The 23,828-nt window shown below is 48.1% G+C and overlaps 1 protein-coding gene across 1 annotated transcript; it reads right to left on the reverse strand.

Moving 5' to 3' along the window:
- Positions 1–4,757: 4,757 nt before the first annotated feature.
- DLX2 (distal-less homeobox 2) lies at positions 4,758–6,757 on the reverse strand (the record flags this gene model as incomplete). Its single annotated transcript, XM_079710514.1, has 3 exons — positions 4,758–5,165; positions 5,677–5,861; positions 6,355–6,757. 3 exons carry the CDS (start codon positions 6,755–6,757, stop codon positions 4,758–4,760), a joined length of 996 nt encoding a protein of 331 aa, XP_079566640.1.
- Positions 6,758–23,828: the final 17,071 nt, after the last annotated feature.

Raw genomic sequence — 23,828 nt, forward strand, 5'->3', positions numbered from 1 at the left:
CAGGTTTAAGCGACTGGTGGTCGCTGTTCCCTAGCGGGAAAAGAGCCGGCTTGTGACTTTTGAGCAAGTGCTTGGGACGGGGACGGGGGAGGAGGTGTTTTGGGGAGTGCGGGAGTTGCTCCTGGGTTTTACAGTCAGTGAGGACATCTTTGTTAGAAAGGTAAGGGGTCTTTCTGCTCCCTGACATCACTCTCCTTCACGGGACCTTTTACCCCTCTTTTCCGCCCCCCTCCCTTCTACCAAAGAACTGTTTGTAAACAAAGCTCCGGTGTTCCAGCCCTCTCTCCGCCCCCATCAAACCTGATACTTCCCCCAAACTCTCTCCACTAGTCTCGGAAATCCTTACACAGGACGGATATTCACAATTTTCACGAGTAATCCTGAAAGAAGGCGGAGGGGAAGCCTCCTAAATGGTCCCACATTGCAGCCGCGCTGATTAGGCCCGGGATGCATTCCCTTTCTTTCCTGCCTCCCTCCCCTCCCCCCGCAGCCCGGGAGCGGCGGGGCGGGCGGCGGGAATTCGGGGCCGCGGGAGGGTGTGTGTCTACACCCGGGAAGCACCCTGGGCGGGGTGGCCCGCGGCGCAGGGCGCGCAGGGCGGGGGTACGGAGGGTGGGGGTACGGAGGGTGGGGGAGGGGGAACTGAGAGGGGCAGGGCACTCGGGCTCGCCAGGAGTGCCTGCAACTGGAGTTGGACCTCAGTGCCCGTGCTCAGCCGGCGTTCCGAGCAACACTGCCAGGGGGTGGAGCGGAGAGAACCGGGCACCCCTCACTCTTCGTCTTCCCTCCCTCTGCTTCCCAGCTCTTGTCGTATCCTGTCTCTGGCCTGATATTTCACGCGAGCAAATGGAAGGGAATTACAATGAAGATTTATGTGTGTGCCGAGCGCGGCTGGTTTCCCAGTGCAGGGAGCCGAGATCGCTGCTTCCCATTTCCATTTTTCATTCGCGCTTTGGGGAGTGCAGTCGGGCGCGGGGGGAGCTTGTCTGCGCGGCGGCGGCGGGCTGATCACAGGGCTCCGCGTCTCCGAGCGGGCCGCGAGACTGAGAAGGACTTGCCGGCGCGTCGCCCCCGGCGGGGCTGGAGCCTGCCCCCTCCTCCCCCAGCCAGGCTTTGTTTCTCCCCTCGCTCACCCCTCCTCCTCCCCGCCCCCTTACTTCTGGGACCCAGGTGCATCCTTCTTTCCCTTCTCTTTGCCCTTCTCCTTGTCTGCGGAAACGCCCCCTTCCTCTGGCCCCTGCACCCTTCTGCTCTCTGCTTCAAGGGCTTCCCGGGAAAAGGCGCGCCGTGGCCCGGCCCGACCCCGCCGCCGCCGGGTGCCAGGTTCGGTGACTCCGGCGAGTCTGTGGGGCCTCGGCCCACCCCAGAGCTGGGGCCGCCCGCCCTCCCGGCTCCCAGGCTCGCTCATGCCAAGGCCTGTTGCGTGATTCCAACTTGGGCTGACATTCCCTGCCCCGGGCGCTTCGGCGTAGGCCTCTTAATCATCTTGTCTGCTGCAGATCCTCGACACCAGCCAATTTACGGCCCCGTCTCTCCTCGCTGGTTTCAGGAGGGGGAGGGGAGTGCGCGCAGAGGAAGGGAGGGCACAGTCAACCGCAGAAAGAAGGCTGGCAGCAGCTACTGGCACTCAAAGAAAACCACGAAATTTGGAGCTGGGGCGGGAGCGGTGGCAGGAATGGGGGTCTGCTAGGCAGCAACTGCTTAGGGAAGTCAGAATCATGGGGTCAATGAGCTTCATCCCAGGCTTCCCTAGCCTGGGAAAACAATGCAGGAATGCGAACGGACACTTGACTGAATGGCCTCCCTGCCTTCCCCAGAGCCCCAACTCTGTGGACCATACTCTGCTGTAAACTAGATTCAATGCAGGCCTCAAAACAATCTGGCCAGAAAAGTGAGGCTTCCTCTCAGTGATGCTTAGAAAGTCACCAATGTCCCACGTCTGTTTTTTTTTAAAAAATTTTATTTATTTATTTTTGGCTGCTTTGGGTCTTCGTTGCTGCACGCGGGCTTTCTCTAGTTGCGGGTAGCGGGGGCTACTCTTCGTTGCAGTGCGCGGGCTTCTCATTGCGGTGGCTTCTCGTTGTGGAACACGAGCTCCAGTAGTTGCAGCACTTGGGCTCATTAGTTGTGGCACACGCGCTTAGCTGCCCCGTGGCATGTGGGATCTTCCCGGACCAGGGATCGAACCCACGTCCCCTGCATTGGCAGGCGGATTCCTAACCACTGCACCACCAGGGAAGTTCCCCATGTCTGTTTTTTGGCAGACATTACTTGAGGACACACAAAAAGGATGGCCTGAATAGCCATCCTAGAGGACATATGGCAAAGTGGGCTCTCTGGCTTGCCCCCAACCTCCTCTCCAGTAGACGCTGGTCGCTTCAGAGGGGATGGCTAAGGTTCAGCCTCTCATATAGGAAGGGGCCAGAGCTCTCCCAGCCCTAGAATGCCCTAGAATGCTGCTCTTCCACACAAGGTGAACTTGGAAAGGCCTCTGGGTAACTCTGGGCCTCTTAACTGCAGGGCATTTTATCCCAATGTCCTCACTATTTGGGGGCATTGGGATAAAACTCTATGCTACTTAAGCAAAATTTATTGAGTGCTTACCAGGTGCCACACACTGTCATTCCCTTGTTAAAGGCTCACAGCTCTGAGATATCTGTTATTATTGATTCCATCTTACAGATCTGCAAACTGCAGCACAGAAAGGTTAAGTGGGTAGCCTAAAGTCACACAGTTTGTGACTGAAGCCAAGACGTTTCCAATTGTAGGCCCCAGCGCTTTCAAGGAAAAAGACTTTTGGTTCAGGACTGCATTACCCACCTACCCCTGGCCTTTGAAGGGAATGCTAGAAATTAGGGTCACTTCCAAAGCTGGGCGCTAGTTACATGGGACCCAAGGTGGAATGCAGAGCTGAATCATGTATGGACGTTTCCCTTTCGAGATCGTGAGGTGTTAACAACGCCGAATCCACAGCACTGTGCGTCGGTCTCCGTGCGAATATACATGAATTTTTGTCAGTGTTCTGTGTAGGAGTGTAAGTGTAATCCAGTATGTGATAGTATGGATGTGGCTGTGCGAGTCAGTGTGTGATTGCATGTGTGCTAGCGCAGCCCTGTGTGCCCGGGGTCGCCCTGCTTTCCAGAGTCTCGCGAGGGCCTGGGTGACTCACTGAGTTCTCAGCTCAACCAGTCCCAGAAGGGCTGCAGGGCAAACAGTGGGGAGGGTCCAAAGTAGGGGTCAGACCCCGGCTTCGGCAGGTTCCCCGCGGCGGCTCGAAGGTACTGCCCTGCCAGCACCTCGGGCGCGGGGGCGGCTGAGACCTCCCAGGAACGGGGCTGCGGCGCGGGCGCCGAAGGGGCCGGGCGGGCGGAGGCTGGAGCCACCGGGCGCTGAGTGACTCACCGCGCGGAGAGCTGGCGGACCTCGCGCAGGAACACGGATGCGGGCAGAGCGTGAACTCTCGCTGCGGCCCTGCGCTGAGAGTGCGGGTCCTCGCCTCGCCGCACCTCTCCGCAAGTCGAAACCTCCGATAGATGTAAATGTCACTCTTGTCTGACCTAGTTCCCAGCCTGGGCAGCGGCTCGAGCTTCCAGGTCGTGACACCAAGGAAAAAGCGCACACATCCAATGAAAACAATAATTTATTTAAATAATCTCTTCATATTGTAAAATCAACATTAAGAGCATGTTGTTTTCATAATAAATAACCCCAAAATACCTTTCATTTCAAGAACAAAGACTTTAGGATAAGATAAAACAAATCCAAATCAGTAGCTTAGTTAAACTGAGAACATTTTTCGAAGGGAAAAATAAAACGGAGGGGTTGCTGAGGTCACTGCTAAACCGCAGTTTTCACAAGTGGGGATTTACAAAAAAGTCTGAAAAGATGAGTATTTTTATACAAATAAATCAGTGGGAAAATCTGCACAGACACCTTTATTTACAAACGCTATATCGAAGTCCAGGCTAATAATCCTGAATAGGTTTTAAAAAAGATAATTTAAACACATTTTTTGCAGTGTCCACATATTAAAAAAATCATTTTTTCCCCAACATCAAAATGAGGTCATCCGCAAAGGCACCTAAACTTTTAAAAAAATAAAAATAAAAAAACTCCACTGGTGAAGGATGAGGAGAGAGCTGAGGGAGCGTTCCTGCGAGGAGAGCTAAGGCGGGGGAGGGACGAGGGCTCCAACGGCTGGAAACAGCAGGGCAGAAAAAAAAGCGGCGGGCCGCCGGGGTCAAGGGGTCGGGGTGGGGGGGAGGGCAGGCCGGCAGGACCGGGAGGTCAATAACCCCAGAGGACAGGAGCTGAGCCTGGGGGCGGGCAAGGAGAAAGGAGCCTCAGAGGGCCCAGGCAGCCTCGCGGGCGGGGCAGGCGTCCCTCTCCGGGACTCTGCTCGCGGCCCGGGGCGAAAAAGGCGCCGGACTGCCTCGCCGGGCGGGGCGGGGAGGGGAGGGGAGGGGAGGCAAGTCTGAGGCGGGGCTCAGGTCGGAAAGGCGGCCTTGGCAGGGTTTCTCCCGCGGATGCCGGGTTTCTCCGAGAGGAGCCCGTGGCGCGAGAAGACGCCTTCCAGTCCCTGGCCGCGCGGTGGCCCCGCGAGGGTAGCAGGGCCTGGGGTAGGCCATCCTGGGCCGCCACCTCCGGGAGCGGCGGGTGGCATCATCGGGCCAGCTGGAGGGACCCTATGGCTCTGGGGACGAGCAGTAAGGATAACTGGTCTCTGCTCTCTCAGTCTCTGGCGCAGTCTCCGGGAGTTAGAAAATCGTCCCGGCGCTCACCGGGGCGCCCCCGCCGCCGTGGTGGTGCTGGTGGTGGTGGTGGTGCGGCTGCGGGGTCTGCGCCGGGTGCAGCAGCGGCGCAGCGGCCTGCAGGTGCGAAGCGGAGCCCGAGGCCTGGTGGTACCACGGGTAGTTGCCCAGGAAAGCCGAGGCGGCGCTGCTCGGGCTGGAGCCGGAGCTGCCCGCGCCGCTGCCGCCGCTGCCCGGGCCGCCGCCGCCCCCCATCCGCTGCGGCGCGCCGAAGTCCCAGGAGGTCGGCGCCGAGGCCGGCGGCGAAGCACAAGGTGGCGAGGCGCTGGCCCCCGGGTGCTGCTCCGAAGGGATCTCACCGCTCTTCCACATTTTCTTGAATTTGGATCGGCGGTTCTGGAACCAGATTTTGACCTTTGTGGAAAAGGGACCTGAGCATTAATGGAGGAACCTCGGCCTGGGGCAGGGGAGGGGAGGAAGCTTAGGAAGACAGCTGGTTAAGAGGTGGACACCCTGGGCAGGTAAGCCGATCACGTGCCGCGGCCTCAGAGGGTCTGTCGGTTCCTGCTCCAATGGGAGGTATTCTCAGAAAATCCGAGAGAGCTGATGTGTGTGCACTTAGGTGATGGTGACAGCGGAGGGAGTCAGGAGGGCCACTTGTTTTACCCGCTTAATCAGTAGTACGCGGAAGGACAACTTGCTACCGGATTTCTGCCCACCTCTGTCCTATCCTTTTCTCACACGAGGTGGCACCCTGGGGGATTTCAGCTTCGGGCGTGGAAGTTTAGGCCGCCCAAGGCGCGGGCCTCGAAATCCTTAAAAGTACTATAAAAAATACTTTAAAAAACATAGTCCTAAACCTGCCTGCTTCCTGGCCATCCCAGGCCAGCGCCCTCCTCGTGCCTCCCAGGCCGCGAGCCCTCACCTGAGTCTGGGTGAGGCCCAGAGACGCCGCCAGCTCAGCTCGCTCGGGCAGTGCCAGGTACTGAGTCTTTTGGAAACGCCGCTGAAGAGCCGCCAGCTGGAAACTGGAGTAGATGGTTCGGGGTTTCCGGACTTTCTTTGGCTTCCCGTTTACTATCCGGATTTCAGGCTCGAGGTCCTCTTTCTCTGCAATAAAATGGAATCGTGAGAACCGCGCAACCGCGGGAGCCCAGGAGTTCCCCGCCTGCCGGGAGAGCAGCGTGGAACTTGGCCTAAGCCGGGAGGCGGGTTCTTGGAGACGCTGCGCGGCGCTCAGGCACAACTTTGCAACGCGCGGACCTGCGCCGCCAGCGAACCCGGGAGTCGGCCCCTCCAGGGAAGGGGAAGACAGGCGCAAACCGGGGGAGAAAGGAGCAGCAGGTGGTAGGGAAATGAGGTTGTTGTGAGGCGGCCGCCGAGGCCACCTGGTTCCACCAGCCGAGTACCCGGGTACCCGAGGGACGTACCCGGTGACCCTCGGCCAATTGAAAGTTGAGGAGGGTAAAGGGCGCGAGGCGAGCGGGAAGCAATCAGTGTGAAAGGCCAGGGCTCCAGATGGATCCCCGTCCCAAACATTTTTATCCCACCCATCCCAGGAACTAGACCGACTTGGCACCCTTGACGCGAAAGTTATGCTTACCAGGTTCGTTGTTGGCCGGGGAAGAACTGGTCCCGTAGGGCGCGTAGGAGGTGTAGGCGGCGGTGTAGCCCAGGTCGTAGCCGCTCTTGGCTGAATAAGGGACGTTGCTGAGGCCGCTGGCGTGGTACTGGTAGGAACCCATCTGCGCGTAGGGCGAGCCCCCAGCGCCGCCGCCGCCGCCGCTGCCCGCCGGGTGTTGCTGGTTGGTGTAGTAGCTGCTGTCGGTAGCTGTGGACACCGGGAGTGTGGGCGACTCCTGAGGCTTGTGGAGGCTGCTGCCGTTGCTGCCGCCGGGGCCAGCGCCGCCGCCGCTCGGGGGCTGCTGTTGCTGGTGGTACGTGCTGGAGGCCGTGATCTGGGTCGAGTGCATATCAGCCACCAGACTGTCAAAGACTCCAGTCATCCTGGCCCGGGACGGGAAAGAGAAGGGGTGGCGGGCGCGAGGGGGGTTGCGAGGCGCCTCCTCCGTCTCTCCCTGTCCCCTCCAGCAGCCAATGTAATTACAGTGGGGGAGGGGGGAGGAAAACAAGAAATGCGGCAATGGTCTAGGCAACTCCTCCTCCGGGGGAGGCGATCACCGTGCACTGCTCGGGACAGAGGCCTCCGGCCGCATCCTCTCTCCGCCTCTCGGGCCGCTCGGCTCCTTGCCCAGCGCGGGCTTGGGCGAGGGGCGGGCAGTGGAGGGGGCAGGGGTGGCGGGGCCTGGCCAGGGCTCCGGGAGGAGGTGAGAGCAGGTGAGCAGCCCCGAGCAGCTTTACGATTGTCTGTGGGCCGGGCTCCCGCAGGGTGGGCATTTAACACTCGTCACGTGAGCTCAGGCGACGTCACCTAGCAACGGCCAATCAGAAGCGCCGAGCCACAAGGCTTCTGGAGCTCCGGAACGCCGGGCGCGGGGCGGGGGTGTGGGGGGAAATCACAGGGCTGCCGCTGCGGCTGCTGTGGTCGTGGGTGCAGACAGGCTGCTGCTGAATGTGAGCTGCGAAGCGAGGGGCTGGAGGCGGGGGGCGGGGAATCAGGGTGACCGATGGCAGGAGGACAGAAGGCGTGAAGACGGAGACTGTCATTTCGCCTCCGAGAAGAAGAAATGGGGTCTCCCAACCCATTCTGTGTACAAGTGTCGACCAATTCCAGTGATTCATACTTTCACGTCCGAGGTCAGCTTTCAAACATTAATCAAAATAAAGCGGTGCGGAGAGCCCGGCCAGTTCTAGCTCCGCTTTTCCTCGAAGGGTCTGGCATTTACTGTTGTCAGCCACTCGGCACTTGACATAGTCCATTGATATAGTGGTATAATAATAATACCTGCTTCCTAACCAACCCACAGGGATATTAGGACAATTAATTCGATAATATTTAAACTGTTTTCCTTGTTCCTTGAGAGAAAAGCGATATAAATTCAAAGGTAGTATTGCTAATGATATATTTGAAAGCATTTTCCCTTGTACTTTTCTGACACACCGAGACTCTGAGTAATTACGTGTATTTGATAGCTAATTGACAACCGAAAAACGATCCCGGGGATTTCCTCTCTAGGTTGGACTGACCAGATGGCCTTCAAAGTTCGTTCTAACTTTAAATTCCATGTTTTTACGAAAAAGGAAATGGGATGATACTTTGGTGAGAGTGTTGTCTCGATACTACAAACCTTGCTAAATTTACAGAAACAGAAAAGTTTTATCTCATGCACTTAACCCTATTTTACAGTTTTTTTCACTTTAGGGCGGTGTTTGGCCCTATCATTGCAATTTCTTCTTCTTTTAAATCTGAAGTGGCGACTTCCTTTATATCTCTGTTTCCTGGTGGTTGGAAACCGTGGCCCGGAGTTGAGGGACACTCGCCTTTACCGGAGTCCGCAGTTCCTGCCTTGTGGCGCCACCTGGTGGAAGTGTTCGTGATTGCGGTGGGCCCAGTAGACGGTCTAATCATGCCGAGGCGCCAGCCTCTGAAACCCCCCAAAAGAACAAAATAGTAATTAAAAGCCACAAAATTGTGCTAGTGCGCGCCATCTGAAGCACCCCGTTCTAAAGACATAACACGTCGCTGAAAGAACTTGTTACAACAACTGCCTAATGGAAAACAAGTTAATACTTTGAAAAATATCTTTGGTTTTCTTCCTCAGAAAAAGCAAGTGTGTAATTAAAACTGCAGCATCCACATAGCTCACTCTCTGCGGAATAGTGAGGAACGTAATCCGCCTGGATTTAGTTTGCAGCCTTCCTCTTGGTTACAGAAGGCCCCTAGATGGAGAAGCGGGAGCTGCTGGTTTAGAAAGCTCCGGGAGGTGGGTCTCGCCACAGGCCGCATTGCCTCATCAGTGCATTGCGCTCAGCCTGCTGCTTTGTGGGCCCCAGTCTCAAACTTAACCTCTTGATATGTAATCAAGATTGCTTTTTGGTGTCCTGACACCAAGTTACAAATCTTTCTGTCACCACAGTGGTAGCTGTTTTGACCTAAGGTAAAAACTTGTTTTCCTATTGAAAACGAAATATAAAAGATCTAATTTCCATAACCTTGCCGTCTCTCTGCTCCTTTGTTCCCACCCCAAGCATGTACTCCAGACTTTTTCATGGTGGCAAATGTGTTTAATTTTATTAACTGTGAGAACCTGCATTAATGGCCTGAAGTCCAGGTCAGCTAGATCTGGAAAACAGCATCTTCCTGGAAGGAAATATGACCCCAGTTCCCCTTTAACTGCAAAACAAGGGACTTGTCTGTATGTGGGAGAAAAGACCGGAGGCAATGAGCAAAGAAAGAGAGGGAGAGAGAGGCAGAATTTACAATTGCATTTGGAGAATCAAGTAAAGACCTGAGATGTTAATTCTGATAATCTGGGCACAAATCTGGGTTTGCCTAAATTATCAGATCACAATATCCAAACGATTTCCTCACTTTGGTCTAAAGTCAGGGAGACAGTACTGTAGAGAACTGACACTCTTGTCCACAGTTCAGAGTAGGGGGATGCCTCTCCATAGTGATTTGAGAGGAGTTTAGGGGGGGCTCAGACCGAGTTTGGGGTAATAGACATGCCTCCTTGCAGCCAAAATTCCTCCTCCACCTCAGGGCACCCTCCTTCCCCTTTTCTGCTTTCAGTTTTCTAGAGAAGGATGGGGGAAGGAAGGGGGCTCAGTGTCTCTGCTCTGGTCTTCTATGTTCCAGTACGGTCGCTGAGACCTTCCTGTTTTGGATCCCATGCCCACCAGCTTGTCGCGACCGCCCTTTATCTGTCTCCTCCCTTGGGAGACTCGTGACAAGCCTTGCAGGCAAGGACAGAATCATAGTTCCCATTGTACACATGAACAGTGAGGCTCTAGGGCAGAAACGACTTCCTTTGAGTTAGGTACCCCTCCTTTCTCTGTTGCCATAGTGTAAACCACAGGGTACTTACCGTAAGCCTTGGTCGAACAGCTGCCAACCTCTGGCAGACAGCGAGCGGCTCTGGAGAACAGGTCTGCTGCGCCTTGCTTTCAGGCCTCTGCCCCACCGCTGGCCTGGGTCAGGCGTTTAGGGCTTCCCCTGGCTCTGCGCACAGCCTCTGCCCGACCACTGGGCGTCCTCCATTACACAGAAAGCGGACGCCGAGGGGTGCCGGGATGGGGGGGTGGGGGAAGAGGATGACCCCTGCCGGCAGGGGGGGGGGGCGGGGTGGGCGCCGAAGTGCCGTTTGTGCGCAGCCGGGACAGGCTCATTCTCACTCGCCTACGTCACTCGGGGTCGCACGCACTGCTGCTGGACTGCCCCCTGTTCCCACTCTGCACTCTACCGTCGAGGGTCCCAGGCAGCTAGTCTCGCTTACCATGCCACGTACTGTGCCAGGTGCTGGGAGTTCCTGTTCTCCAGTACCTTACAGTCTCGTGGAAAAAGCAGATACATTGCGACAACTAATACAGTAGTAACGGCCAGCTTTTATTTCTTGAGCGTTTCCTTAAGTCCAGGAGTTCTGACAAGCACTGACCCCTGGGAACCATCCTATGTGGTGGGTTCACAATTATCCACATCGAGGAAACCAAGGCTTACAGAGACTGATTTTTCTTTCTTTTTTTTTTTCGCTTCAGGACACGCAGCAGCGTCAGGACTCGAACGCAGGTCCGGGCCACAGAGGCAAGGCCGCTGCTGCCGGGGTCCGGTTTCAGGCCTGGGGGTCACGGGAGATCGCCGCGGCACACCCACCTCTCCCGGGCCAGGGGCTCCGAGGCAGAGGGACGGCTTAGGAAGGGGCCCTGCGGCCCCAGGAGCGGACTGGAAGGAGAGGTTTCTCCGGGAGACTAGCCTGCGCGGGCACGGCTCGCGACCCGGGATGATCCCGGAACAGACTCGAGGGTCACTGTTTGGCGCGGGGAAGGCGGGCGCCCCCTCCCGCTCCGCCCGCGAACCGCAGCTCCGCGCAGGTGTTTTGTCCCCGCTGAGTTGCCGCACCTCCGCTCCCTGCTCGAGTGAGCCCAAAAGGGCTTGGCGAGAGTGAGCCGACGGTCAGCGTTCACAGCCCCGAACCTTCCGCGGGTGAGTCATGGCGCTGGGTGGTCAGTTCAACATGCTTCTACAACTTTCAGACCAATTTCCCCGACTACCTTCTAGGTCTTCCTGACCCAGAACCAGGCCCATTTCGCTTTACTGCCTCTTCAGTGGCTGAAGGAAAGAGAGCGAAAGCGGGGTTTCCTGACCCGCCAGGGCGCCCAGACTGGGGCGAAGGGTCCCCCGGGTTCTGAGGCGCTGCACAGGGCCTCAGTGTCCAGCTGGGGCTCGCAAGGCCGGAGACTAGGCAAGGCGGACAAGCTTCAGTGAGCGAGAGGGACGCGTTCTCTTTCCGCGGCTAAAAGCTTCAGAGCTCAGTGTCGGATCAGGCGGGCCAGGAACGCTGATGGAGTAAGTTACGCCCCCGCCCCCCCCCCAGCTCCGAACACTGGGACCTTCACTTTGCACTTTCAGCTGCACCCACGTGGGGTGATAAGAGGTGTGCAAACAAATGGGTCTCAACAAGGTTTATTCTTGAACCTGAAAGAAAACAATCTCCGCCTCTTTGCCCTAGGCACCGCATGGGCGGACGCCGCAGGGAAGGTTTGCGTCGGGCGAGCTCAAGTGCCTGCGGGGCGGGCGGGGAGAGCTGCGTTCATTCTGGAACCTCCTGCCCTCTGCGTGCCCAGCCACGGTTGACTGCTGCCTGTCAGGTTGAAGGGTAACTCCTCCCATAAGAGGGGCGGAGGTGAAGCCCTGTGCGGACGCCCAAACTCGATGGTCACCCCCTGAGGCTCATGGTGCTGGGTTGTCAGTTATAGCATACTTCTGGAACTTTCAGAGCCAATTTCGCCTTGTGCCTTACAGGTCTTAGACTCTAGTCAGGTCCATTTCACTTTATTTTCTATTCAGTGGTTGAAGCAACCCGCCCCCCAGTACCAAACGGGAAAAGAACTTGGAAGGAACCGTTTGAAACTCAGAGTACCGTTTTGGGTACACGGATTCCCTTCTCTCCACCCCCGCCCCTTCCTCATCACACACTAAAGAGCTGTGCCACCTCCTATGGATGTGCTGACTCCTGGGCTCGGGAGCCAGACTTTTCTGGGTTGAACCGCTGCTCTTACTGTGTGACCTTGAGAAAAAGACTTAATTTTTCTGTGCTTCGTTGTTTTTGCATCTGTAGAATGCGGGTAATAATAATACCTTCCTGGAGGGAGTGGCAAAGTAGGTGAAGAGGATTAAGAGGTACAAACTACTACTATGTATAAAATAAATGTTAACAATGATGTAATGGGGCTTCCCTGGTGGCGCAGTGGTTGAGAGTCCGCCTGCCGATTCAGGGACGCGGGTTCGTGCCCCGGTCTGGGAAGATCCCACATGCTGCGGAGCGGCTGGGCCCGTGAGCCATGGCCGCTGAGCCTGCGCGTCCGGAGCCTGTGCTCCGCAATGGGAGAGGCCACAACAGTGAGAGGCCCGCTTACCGCAAAAACAAAACAAACAAACAAAAAACAATGATGTAATGTACAGCACTGGGAATATAGCCAATATTTTATGATAACTTTATATGGAATATAAGCTATAAAAATACTGAATCATTATGTTGTACACCTGAAATTAATATTGTAAGTCAACTCTACTTAAATCAAAAACAAAAACAAGCAAACAAACAAAAAACCCAATACCTTCCTCCTGGGATTATTGTGTGGGAACATATCACCACGTGTTTTCTTGTCTGCTGCCCTGTTTATCTGGAGAACTGGGCATTCTCTGGCCTAGGCTCTGCAGGTTCTAAAAGGCCAAGGCGAGGGTGTTGCCCCATTTTCTTCTCCAGTGCGTAAGGATGCTTTCTCCAGGTGGCAGGCTGAGAGCAGAGAAGGCCTGCTAACTCCAGCGGACCAGAGCAGGCTGGGGATATGGGCGTTGGCCTCCCAGTCGCAGTGCAGGGCCCATGTGCCTTAAGAAGAGGTCAGGAGCTGGGACGTGGGGAGTGCAGGGCTGCCTGCAGCACTGAATTTAGGAAAGGCTCTCAGGCTACTTACTACCTAACTCATGTAGCATTGCACTATCCTCATTTAGTCCCCTGGGCAGAGTCCCTCTATGCTGAGCCTTAGGTAGTTTCCCTGTGTGGCATGCCCAGGCTGCTTCTACACCTCTCTGAAACCGTAGAGGGGGATGAAGAGGAGCCCTGCAAGTTATTCATAGGGAACTGACTATAGCTATGTCCAGCTTCTTGCATCCTTTTTTAGATAAAAGGAAACGTTGTTATTGTTAACAGATTACAAAGTAATTTGTCAGAGAATCAAATAGTATTAGAAATATATTGGAGTGGTTAAAAGTATAGGCTCTGGGCTCAATTCCTAGCTTGGCCATTTGCAAGCTGTGTGACCTTGGGAAAATTACTTAACTTCTCTGTGCCTCAATTTAGTGTTTAATCAGAATAAAACTTCATCATTTGGACTAGTAATGGAAAATTGTGGAATAGAACAAGTGCTGTCTCCCCAAATCTGATCTTTTGGGGAACACAGCTAGACTGCCATTTCCACCAAACCCTTGCACTTAGGTTAATGATGTGATTCAATTCTAGGCTATGAGTGGAACAGAGTGGGAGTCACGAGTACCACTCCTAAGATGGGCCATTTGAGACAGAGTTGAGACTCTTCCCTGCCCTTCTTCCACTGGCTGGAACCAGAGTCAACTTAGACTTTGCACACTGTCACTTCCACGGCATTCTGTTGGCCAAAGCAAGTCATAAAGCCAGTCCAGAGTCAAAAGGGGAAGTAGACTTAAGATGACCAACTCATCTTGGTTTGCCCATGACTTTCCTGGCTTTAGCACTTTAAGTTCTGTGTCCCAGGAACCCCCTCAGTCCGGGGTAAATTGGGATGGCTGGTCACTCTAAGTAGACTCCACCTCTTTGTGGGAAGAGCTACAAAGTCACATTGCAAAGTGCATAGTTATAGGGAGGGATGAAGAAATGGGACATTTTTTACAGTCAGTCTACTACAATGCCTATGAGGTTTCCAAGTAGAGTATCAGGTATCATTTGACTCTTATTTATTTATTTGGCTGTGTCGGGTCTTAGTTGCGGCACGCGGGATCTTCGTTGTGGCACGTGGGATCTCTTCCTTGCGGCACACGGTCTTCTCTCTAGTTGTGGCGTGCAGGCTTTAGAGCACGCAGGCTTAGTTACCCTGCGGCATGTGGGATCTTAGTTCCCCGACCAGGAATCAAACCCGCGTCCCCTGCATTGGAAGGTGGATTCTTAACCACTGGACTACCGGGAAGTCCTTCATTTGACTCATAAGAAAGGTCTGGTCTGGAAATAAATTTCGGGTGTGTGTGTGTGTGTGTGTATGTGTGTGAGATTATCTAATATTTATTGAGCAACTGAATGACAGATACTACTATAGTAAACTTTTAAAAATAAAAATAATATCTTCAAACTATTTAGTTTTAATCCTTACAAATTAAATAGGAAAATACATACTGTTTATCTCCATTTTACAAATGGAAATAGGAGTTTAAAGTATTGTTTCTTGAGATAAAAGGAGAGCAAGATAAAAGGAAACTGATGGTGAGGGATGGAGATAACAAATCTAGCAAATCTACCAAAAGCTGATATATGGTTCCCAAATACAGCAATTTGAGGCTAATTAGCATAGGGGGAATGTCTTGACACACCTTGATTAGGTTCTGATGGACCTGGTAAATTATTGTTATTATTATTTTTTATACATCTATTGGAGTATAATTGCTTTACAATGTTGTGTTAGTTTCTGCTGTATAACAAAGTGCATTAGCTATATGTATACATATATCCCCATATCCCCTCCCTCTTGAGCCTCCCTCCCTCCCTCCCTATCCCACCTCACTAGGTGGTCACAAAGCACCGAGCTGATCTCCCTGTGCTATGCAGCTGCTTCCCACTAGCTATCTGTTTTGCATTTGGTAGTGTATATATGTCAGTGCTACTGTCTCACTACGTCCTAGCCTCCCCTAACTCCCCTGTGTCCTCAAGTCCGTTCTCTACGTCTGTGTCTTTATTCCTGCCCTGACACTAGGTCCATCAGTACCATTTTCTAGATTCCACATGTATGCGTTAGCATACGATATTTGTTTTTCTCTTTCTGACTTACTTCACTCTGTATGACAGACTCTAGGCCCATCCACCTCACTACAAATAACTCAATTTTGTTCATTTTTATGGCTGAGTAATTTTCCATTGTATATAGGTGCCACATCTTCTTTATCCATTCATCTGTCGATGGACACTTAGGTTGCTTCCATGTCCTGGCTGTTGTAAATAGTGCTGCAATGAACATTGTATTACATGACTCTTTTTTTTTTTTGTAAAAATAACAAATTATTTACTGCTTTATAATGTTAAAGTATTTCACCAAGACAAGTTGCAGTCAAATTAATGTGAGTCATGGAAAATGAAATACATAAAGATGTATTTATACAAGTGTAGACTAAATATTTTCCATAGAGACTCTTTTTGAATTATGGTTTTCTCAAGGTATATGCCCACTAGTGGGATTGCTGTGTCATATGGTAGTTTTATTATTAGTTTTTTAAGTAATCTCCATACTGTCCTCCATAGTGGCTGTATCAATTTTCATTCCCACCAACAGTGCAGGAGGGTTCCCTTTTCTCCACACCCTCTCCAGCATTTATTGTTTGTAGATTTTTGATGATGGCCATTCTGACTGGTGTAAGGTGATAATCTCATTGTGGTTTTTTTGATTTGCATTTCTCTAATGATTAGTGATGTTGAGCATCTTTTCATCTGTTTGTTGGCAATCTGTATGTCTTCTTTGGAGAAACGTCTGTTTAGGTCTTCTGCCCATTTTTGGATTAGGTTGTTTGTCTTTTGCTATTGAGCTGCTTGTATATTTTGGAGATTAATCCTTTGTCTGTTGCTTCGTTTGCAAGCAACATTGCATATTTTCTCTCATTCTTTTTTTTTTTTTTTTTTGCGGTACGCGGGCCTCTCACTGTTGTGGCCTCTCCCGTTGCGGAGCACAGGCTCCAGATGCGCAGGCTCAGTGGCCGTGGCTCACGGGCCCAGCCGCTCCATGGCATGTGGGATCTTCCCGGACCGGGGCATGAACCTGTGTCCCCTGCATTGGCAGACGGACTCTCAACCACTGCGCCACCAGGGAAGCCCTTCTCTCATTCTTGGGTTGTCTTTTCATCTTGTTTATGGTTTCCTTTGCTGTGCAAAAGCTTTTAAGTTTCATTAGGTCCCATTTGTTTATTTTTGTTTCTATTTCCATTTCTCTAGGAGGTGGGTCAAAGAGGATATTGCTGTGATTTATGTCATAGAGTGTTCTGCCTATGTTTTCCTCTAAGAGTTTTACAGTGGCTGGCCTTACATTTAGGACTTGGTAAATTATTAATATTTAGAATAGTAAGCCTTGAGTAATTCAGAAAAAGTTGAAATATATTCACATGTATTTCTACTTTAATTTCGTTTTGGTCAGAGAACATACTCTGAAGGATTCTAATCTTTTGAAATGTAATGAGACTTGTTTTATGGCCCATATACGGTCTGATTCAGTGACTGTAATAAGTGTGTTTGAAAAGAACCTATATTCTGTAGTTGTTGGATATAATGTTCTAAAATGTCAATTAAGTCAAGGTGGTTGATAGTATTGTTGAGAATTTCTGTTTTTACTGTTTTTGTTTGTTGCCTTCTATTAATTGCCGAGAGAAAGGTATTAAGGTATTCAATAATGATTGTGTTAGTTTTTCCCTTTAATTCTGCCAACTTTTTCTTTATGTATCTTGAACTTTGTTATTAGGCACATACATATTTATGTCTTCCTAATTAATTAGATCTCTTATAATTGTGAAATGTCTCACTATTTCTCTGGTAATAGTCCATCTTGAAGACTACTTTATATAATAATTATATAGCTAATCCGGATTTTTTTATGCTTACTGTTTGCAGGGGGTTTTTTTAAACATCTTTTTTTTAACCTATATATCTCTGTATTTAAAGTGTCATATTAGTGAGAGTCCAACTGGGGGACAGAAACTACAGTAATTTGAACCAGAAAAGTTTAATATAAAGAATTATTAAGTAAAAGAGGGGATTGGAATAATGAGGGCTTGATTAGTAAAAAGCCAAAAAAAAAATCTCAAGAATATAAGAAGAGCAGATATAAGTAGCACCCCTATTTCTAAGGCTGAGATAGGGTGCCCAAGGAAGGGTCTCTCCCTCCACCTCCCTCTTGCCAAAGCTGATGCAAAGCTCCACCTTGTTGGAGAGGGTTGGGCCATAGCTCACAGTATGGCAGAGAAGTCAATGTGGTGCCACATCAACAAATCTTGCTGGAAATCCACCTTCTGGAACTTGCCAGAAACTTGCCCTCTAGGATGCTGAGGAAAGTTGTTCACACAGAGGTGGTTTCTGCTGTGAGACTGCCCAAGGGGTTCTGGAGAATCTGCTGGATGCTGGGTGCTGCTGACCATTGTGCACTTAGGAGCTGGGCACTAGAGAAGCTGACAGTGTTGTAGGTGTCTGGTGAGAGAGCACTCTGAAGCCAGCAAAGAAAATCTTTTCTTCCTGCAATGTAGCTCCAGTGGTCACCACTGACAAAGCTTAATATTGTGGCAGGTGGCAAAGGGAAAATATTTAGATTCCTAACTCCATTTTTACAGAGCCTGAAAAGAAAGATGAATTTGGGGCTGAGAGGCAAAATATTGATAATTGGCACGAGTGTGTCTCTTGAAAGCATGTAGTTGGGTCTTGCTTTTCTACTGAGTCTGATAATCTCTGCTTTTTAATTGGAATGTTTGGTCCATTGACATTTACTGTAAATCATTGGTAAATTTGGATTTGGGTTTACCATTTTACTATTTGTTTTCTATTGGTTCTACTGAGTTTTTTTTTTGTTTTGTTTTTGTTGTTTCTTTGTTCCTTCCTCACTGTTTTCTCTTAAGTCAATTAGGTTTTTTTAGAATTCCATTTTATTTTCTCTATTTTTTAGTTATTCTTCTTTGCATTTTTGTTTTGAATGGTTGCTCTAGTGATTACAGTATACATCCTTAAAGTTTTCTTAGAGTCTACTTAGAGTTTTGGTTCCATTAATGCAAAATATAAAAATTTTGCAACCATACAGTTTCACTTACCCCCAATTCTTTATGCCAGAGGTCAACAAACCGTGACATTTGGGCCAAATCTTGCCCCGTACCTGCTTTTTTTTTATTGCAACACAACTATACCCATTTATTTTTGTATTGTCTGTGGATGCTTTTATGTTATGATGGCAGAGTTGAGTAGTTGCAACAGAGACCATATATCAATAGCTTACAGAGTCTAAAATATTTCCCATCTGGCCCCTTACAGAAAAAGTTTGTTGACTCCAGTTTATGCTACGGTTGTCATATGTATTAATATAAGTATGCTAAAAATACCACAATATTATAATTTGCTTTATATGGTCATATGTATTTAAATATATTAAGAGAAGAAAGATTGTCTTTTATATTTATCTACATTTTTACTACTACTGGTCATCTTTATTTCTCCCTGAAGATCTGAATTTCCATCTGGTATCATTTCTTTTCAGCCTGAATTTCTTCCTTTAGCATTTCTTATAGTGTACTTTTGTTGGTGATGAATTCTTTTAGTTGTCATTTATCTGAAAACATCTTTATTTTGCTTTCATTGTTTTTTTTAAATTAATTTTTGGCTGCATTGGGTGTTTGTTGCTGCATGCAGGCCTTTTCCAGTTGTGGTGAGCGGGGGCTACTCTTCATTGCAGTGTGCGGGTTTCTTATTGCAGTGGCTTGTCTTGTTGTGAAGCATGGGCTCTAGGAGTGTGGGCTTCAGTAGTTGTGGCATGCTGGCTCAGTAGTTGTGGCTTGTGGACTCTAGAGTGCAGGCTCAGTAGTTGTGGTGCATGGGCTTAGTTGCTCCGCGGCTTGTGGGATCTTCCTGGATGAGGGCTCAAACCCGTGTTCCCTGCATTGGCAGCCAGTACATATTTTTTAAACTTTTCTTTATATTTCATAATTAAACATTTTTTAATTTAAGAGAAAGTCATAAATCTATAAAATTTATAAAATTTATATAAATTTATAATTTCAGAAATCTATAAAACTTCTCTTAATATGGTCAACCACATTAAATGATCTATCAGGTTCATTTTTTTCTGTGGAAACTCCCTTCTCTGGCACCTTCTATTCATCTGCTCCAAATGGGACTGCTTGCTCTCTGGAAAGAATGAATTCCTGTCATTTCATCATCATCCTGGAATTGAATTCCCCTTGCCTTTCTTCTGTGTTGAATCCCTGATTCCCATATCCCACATTTTTCTTTTTTTTTTTTTTTTTTTTTTGTTTTGAATTATTTTAGTATTTATTTTTTCTTATTTCTAAATCTTTGTTTTTTTCTGCTGATACTCGGTATAAAAAGTCCAAACAATAGAGTACATAACATATTTAGGTGTTCAATAAATACTTGAAGAACAAATGATTGTAATATAGAAAGTGTAAGTTGCCTTGGTCTCTCTCCCAGAAACAACCATTGTCAGTAGCTGGTTGAATAAAGTTCAACATTTTTTCCAGGATATATTATATATACTTGTTATTTACACAGAATGGACTCATATGACACATATTGTTCCGCATTCATTTGGTAACATCTTGGGGCATCTTTCTACATCATCTGCACACAAAGTTCCACCTCCTTGCAGATATCTGCTTTGTGTTTCACTGTATGGATGGCTTACAATTTATTTAAGTCCTTTATTGATGAACATTGGGATGTTTCCAACTTTTCATTTTTTCAAACTATGTTGCAAATGGTATAATATTTTGAACGGTCTCCGAAATGAATAGAAAAATTCTGGAGCATGTTAACTCTCTACTACAAATGATTGATCACCTGCTTTTCAGAAGCCTTTGCTGATCCAGCCATTCAGAATTCACTCCCTTTCTCCTGGGTCTCACGGCCCATGACTTGCTTCTTTACCGTCTACTTGTTCCACAGCCTGTCATGGCTAGGCGTCTGAGCTGTCAACAGTGGCAAGCTCGCTGCTTTCTCTATCTTTCTTTTCCTTTCTTGGTGGTGGTGGTGGAATTTGTTTTTGCTTTTTAAATTTAGTTTTCATCTGTTACTGAAGTTCAACATGAATTAAATACTTACACAACACTTGTTATGAAAAAGAAGCTCCTCTTACCCTACATACTCATCTGTCCTCATTTCTACTTCCTAGGGACAACCAATTTCAACCTTTTATCTGATTTTTTTGGATATTGACTTCTGTAACTCTACCAAACATGTTTGTATTGCTACTTTAACTTTTCTCAGTTTTAAGCTTTGTCTATTGACTTCTCACCGTGGAAGGCGAGCATTTATACTTCTTGTTCACTTGTTACACACGTGTCCTCTCATAGTGCCCCACATGCTCCCAAGAGAGTTACATTGTATGTTTGATAGATCAGCATTCAGTGTTTACACTATTTGGCCTGTGTCATGTGAAACTATGAGTATTTTCCTTTGGCTGCACAATGTTTTGTGTTTCACCACAATTAATAATTGTTGTTTTTATTTGTGTAATTTTCTATGCATTCATCACTATTTTGTCTGTACACTATACCCTAGTTATGTAAATTTCCTTAGTATATTCAGACACGTGAGTATTTTACGAGGTTCATCTCCCTGAGAAAGTCTCCCCTGGAGCCTTCTGACTTGCCGTGGTCTGGACTGGCTCTCCTCTGTGTTTGGTATACATCCTGAGCTTTTCCTTCACCATCAGCATGGGAATTGGTTGCACTTCTCTTCTAAGTAGGATTTCCTGTCTGTCGTACCCCATGTCTTTGGCAGAGCACAGTCTCTGTGGCTTCCTGGTAAAGGGTGTGGTGGAGGTAAGGTTTTTTAAACCTTGTACATATTACAAACTCTTTATTTTCCCTTCACACTTAGCTTGATAGTTTGGCTGGGTGTAGAACTCTAATTTGGAAATAATTTTCCTTAAGAATTTTGAAACCTTTGCCCATTGCCTTTTAGCTTCTGAGGTTGCTGTTGAAAATTCTGATGCCATTTTGGTGCTCCACATCTTTCGTGTGAAACCTGTTGCTATTTCCTCTCTAGATGCTTCTAGGAGCTTTTTTAAAAAAATTTATTTATTTATTTATTTATGGCTGCATTGGGTCTTTGTTGCTGTGCATAGGCTTTCTCTAGTTGCAGCGAGTGGGGGCTACTCTTTGTTGCAGTGCACGGGCTTCTCATTGTGGTGGCTTCTCTTGTTGCAGAGCAAGGGTTCTAGGCATGCAGTCTTCAATAGTTGTGGCATGTGGGTTCAGTAGTTGTGGCTCGCAGACTCTAGAGTGCGGGCTCAGCAGTTGTGGTGCACAGGCTTAGTTGCTCCACGGCACGTGGGATCTTCCTGGACCAGGGCTCGAACCCGTGTCCCCTGCATTGGCAGTTGGATTCTTTTTTTATTTTTATTTTTTTTTATTTTTTTTATTAGTTTCTGCTTTATAACAAAGTGAATCAGTCATACATATACATCTGTTCCCACATCCCCTCCCTCATGCATCTCCCTCCCTCCCACCCTCCCCATCCCACCCCTCCAGGCGGTCACAAAGCACCGAGCTGATCTCCCTGTGCTCTGCGGCTGCTTCCCACTATCTATCTACCTTACGTTTGGTAGTGTATATATGTCCATGCCTCTCTTTCCCTTTGTCACAGCTTACCCTTCCCCTTCCCCATATCCTCAAGTCCATTCTCAAGTAGGTCTGTGTCTTTATTCCCGTTTTACCCCTAGGTTCTTCATGACATTTTTTTTTTTTTTAAATTCCATATATATGTGTTAGCATACGGTATTTGTCTTTCTCTTTCTGACTTACTTCACTCTGTATGACAGACTCTAGGTCTATCCACCTCATTACAAATAGCTCAGTTTCGTTTCTTTTTATGGCTGAGTAATATTCCATTGTATATATGTGCCACATCTTCTTTATCCATTCATCCGATGATGGACACTTAGGTTGTTTCCAGCTCCGGGCTATTGTGAATAGAGCTGCAATGAACATTTTGGTACATGTCTCTTTTTGAATTATGGTTTTCTCAGGGTATATGCCTAGTAGTGGGATTGCTGGGTCATATGGTAGTTCTATTTTTAGTTTTTTAAGGAACCTCCATACTGTTCTCCATAGTGGCTGTACCAATTCACATTCCCACCAGCAGTGCAAGAGTGTTCCCTTTTCTCCACACCCTCTCCAGCATTTATTGTTTCTAGATTTCTTGATGATGGCCATTCTGACTGGTGTGAGATGATATCTCATTGTAGTTTTGATTTGCATTTCTCTAATGATTAATGATGTTGAGCATTCTTTCATGTGTTTGTTGGCAGTCTGTATATCTTCTGTGGAGAAATGCCTATTTAAGTCTTCTGCCCATTTTTGGATTGGGTTGTTTGTTTTTTTGCTATTGAGCTGCATGAGCTGTTTATAAATTTTGGAGATTAATCCTTTGTCAGTTGCTTCATTTGCAAATATTTTCTCCCATTCTGAGGGTTGTCTTTTGGTCTTGTTTATGGTTTCCTTTGCTGTGCAAAAGCTTTGAAGTTTCATTAGGTCCCATTTGTTTATCTTTGTTTTTATTTCCATTTCTCTAGGAGGTGGGTCCAAAAGGATCTTGCTGTGATTTATGTCATAGAGTGTTCTACCTATGTTTTCCTCTAAGAGTTTGATAGTTTCTGGCCTTACATTTAGGTCTTTAATCCATTTTGAGCTTATTTTTGTGTATGGTGTTAGGGAATGATCTAATCTCATACTTTTACATGTCCCTGTCCAGTTTTCCCAGCACCACTTATTGAAGAGGCTGTCCTTTCTCCACTGTACATTCCTGCCTCCTTTATCAAAGATAAGTTGGCCATATGTGCGTGGGTTTATCTCTGGGCTTTCTATCCTGATCCACTGATCTATCTTTCTGTTTTTATGCCAGTACCACACTGTCTTAATTACTGTAGCTTTGTAGTATAGTCTGAAGTCAGGCAGCCTGATTCCTCCAGCTCCGTTTTTCGTTCTCAAGATTGCTTTGGCTATTCGGGGTCTTTTGTTTTTCCAAACAAATTTTGAAATTTTTTGTTCTACTTCTGTGAAAAATGCCAGTGGTAGTTTGATAGGGATTGCATTGAATCTGTAGATTGCTTTGGGTAGTAGAGTCATTTTCACAATATTGATTCTTCCAATCCAGGAGCATGGTATATCTCTCCATCTATTTGTATCATCTTTAATTTCTTTCATCAGTGTCTTATAATTTTCTGCATACAGGTCTTTTGTCTCCTTAGGTAGGTTTATTCCTAGATATTTTATTCTTTTTGTTGCAATGGTAAATGGGAGTGTTTTCTTGATTTCATTTTCAGATTTTTCATCATTAGTGTACAGGAATGCCAGAGATTTCTGTGCATTAATTTTGTATCCTGCTACTTTACCAAATTCATTGATTAGCTCTAGTAGTTTTTCGGTAGCATCTTTAGGATTCTCTATGTATAGTATCATGTCATCTGCAAACAGTGACAGCTTTACTTCTTCTTTTCCAATTTGGATTCCTTTTATTTCCTTTTCTTCTCTGATTGCTGTGGCTAGAACTTCCAAAACTATGTTGAATAAGAGTGGTGAGAGTGGGCAGCCTTGTCTTGTTCCTGATCTTAGTGGAAATGGTTTCAGTTTTTCACCATTGAGGACAATGTTGGCTGTGGGTTTGTCATATATGGCCTTTATTATGTTGAGGAAAGTTCCCTCTATGCCTACTTTCTGCAGGGTTTTTATCATAAATGGGTGTTGAATTTTGTCGAAAGCTTTCTCTGCATCTATCGAGATGATCATATGGTTTTTCTCCTTCAACTTGTTAATATGGTGTATCACATTGATTGATTTGCGTATATTGAAGAATCCTTGCATTCCTGGAATAAACCCCACTTGATCATGGTGTATGATCCTTTTAATGTGCTGTTGGATTCTGTTTGCTAGTATTTTGTTGAGGATTTTTGCATCTATGTTCA

The sequence above is a fragment of the Hyperoodon ampullatus genome (genome assembly GCF_949752795.1).
Source record: "Hyperoodon ampullatus genome assembly, chromosome: 8".
NCBI classification, from domain to species: domain Eukaryota; kingdom Metazoa; phylum Chordata; class Mammalia; order Artiodactyla; family Ziphiidae; genus Hyperoodon; species Hyperoodon ampullatus.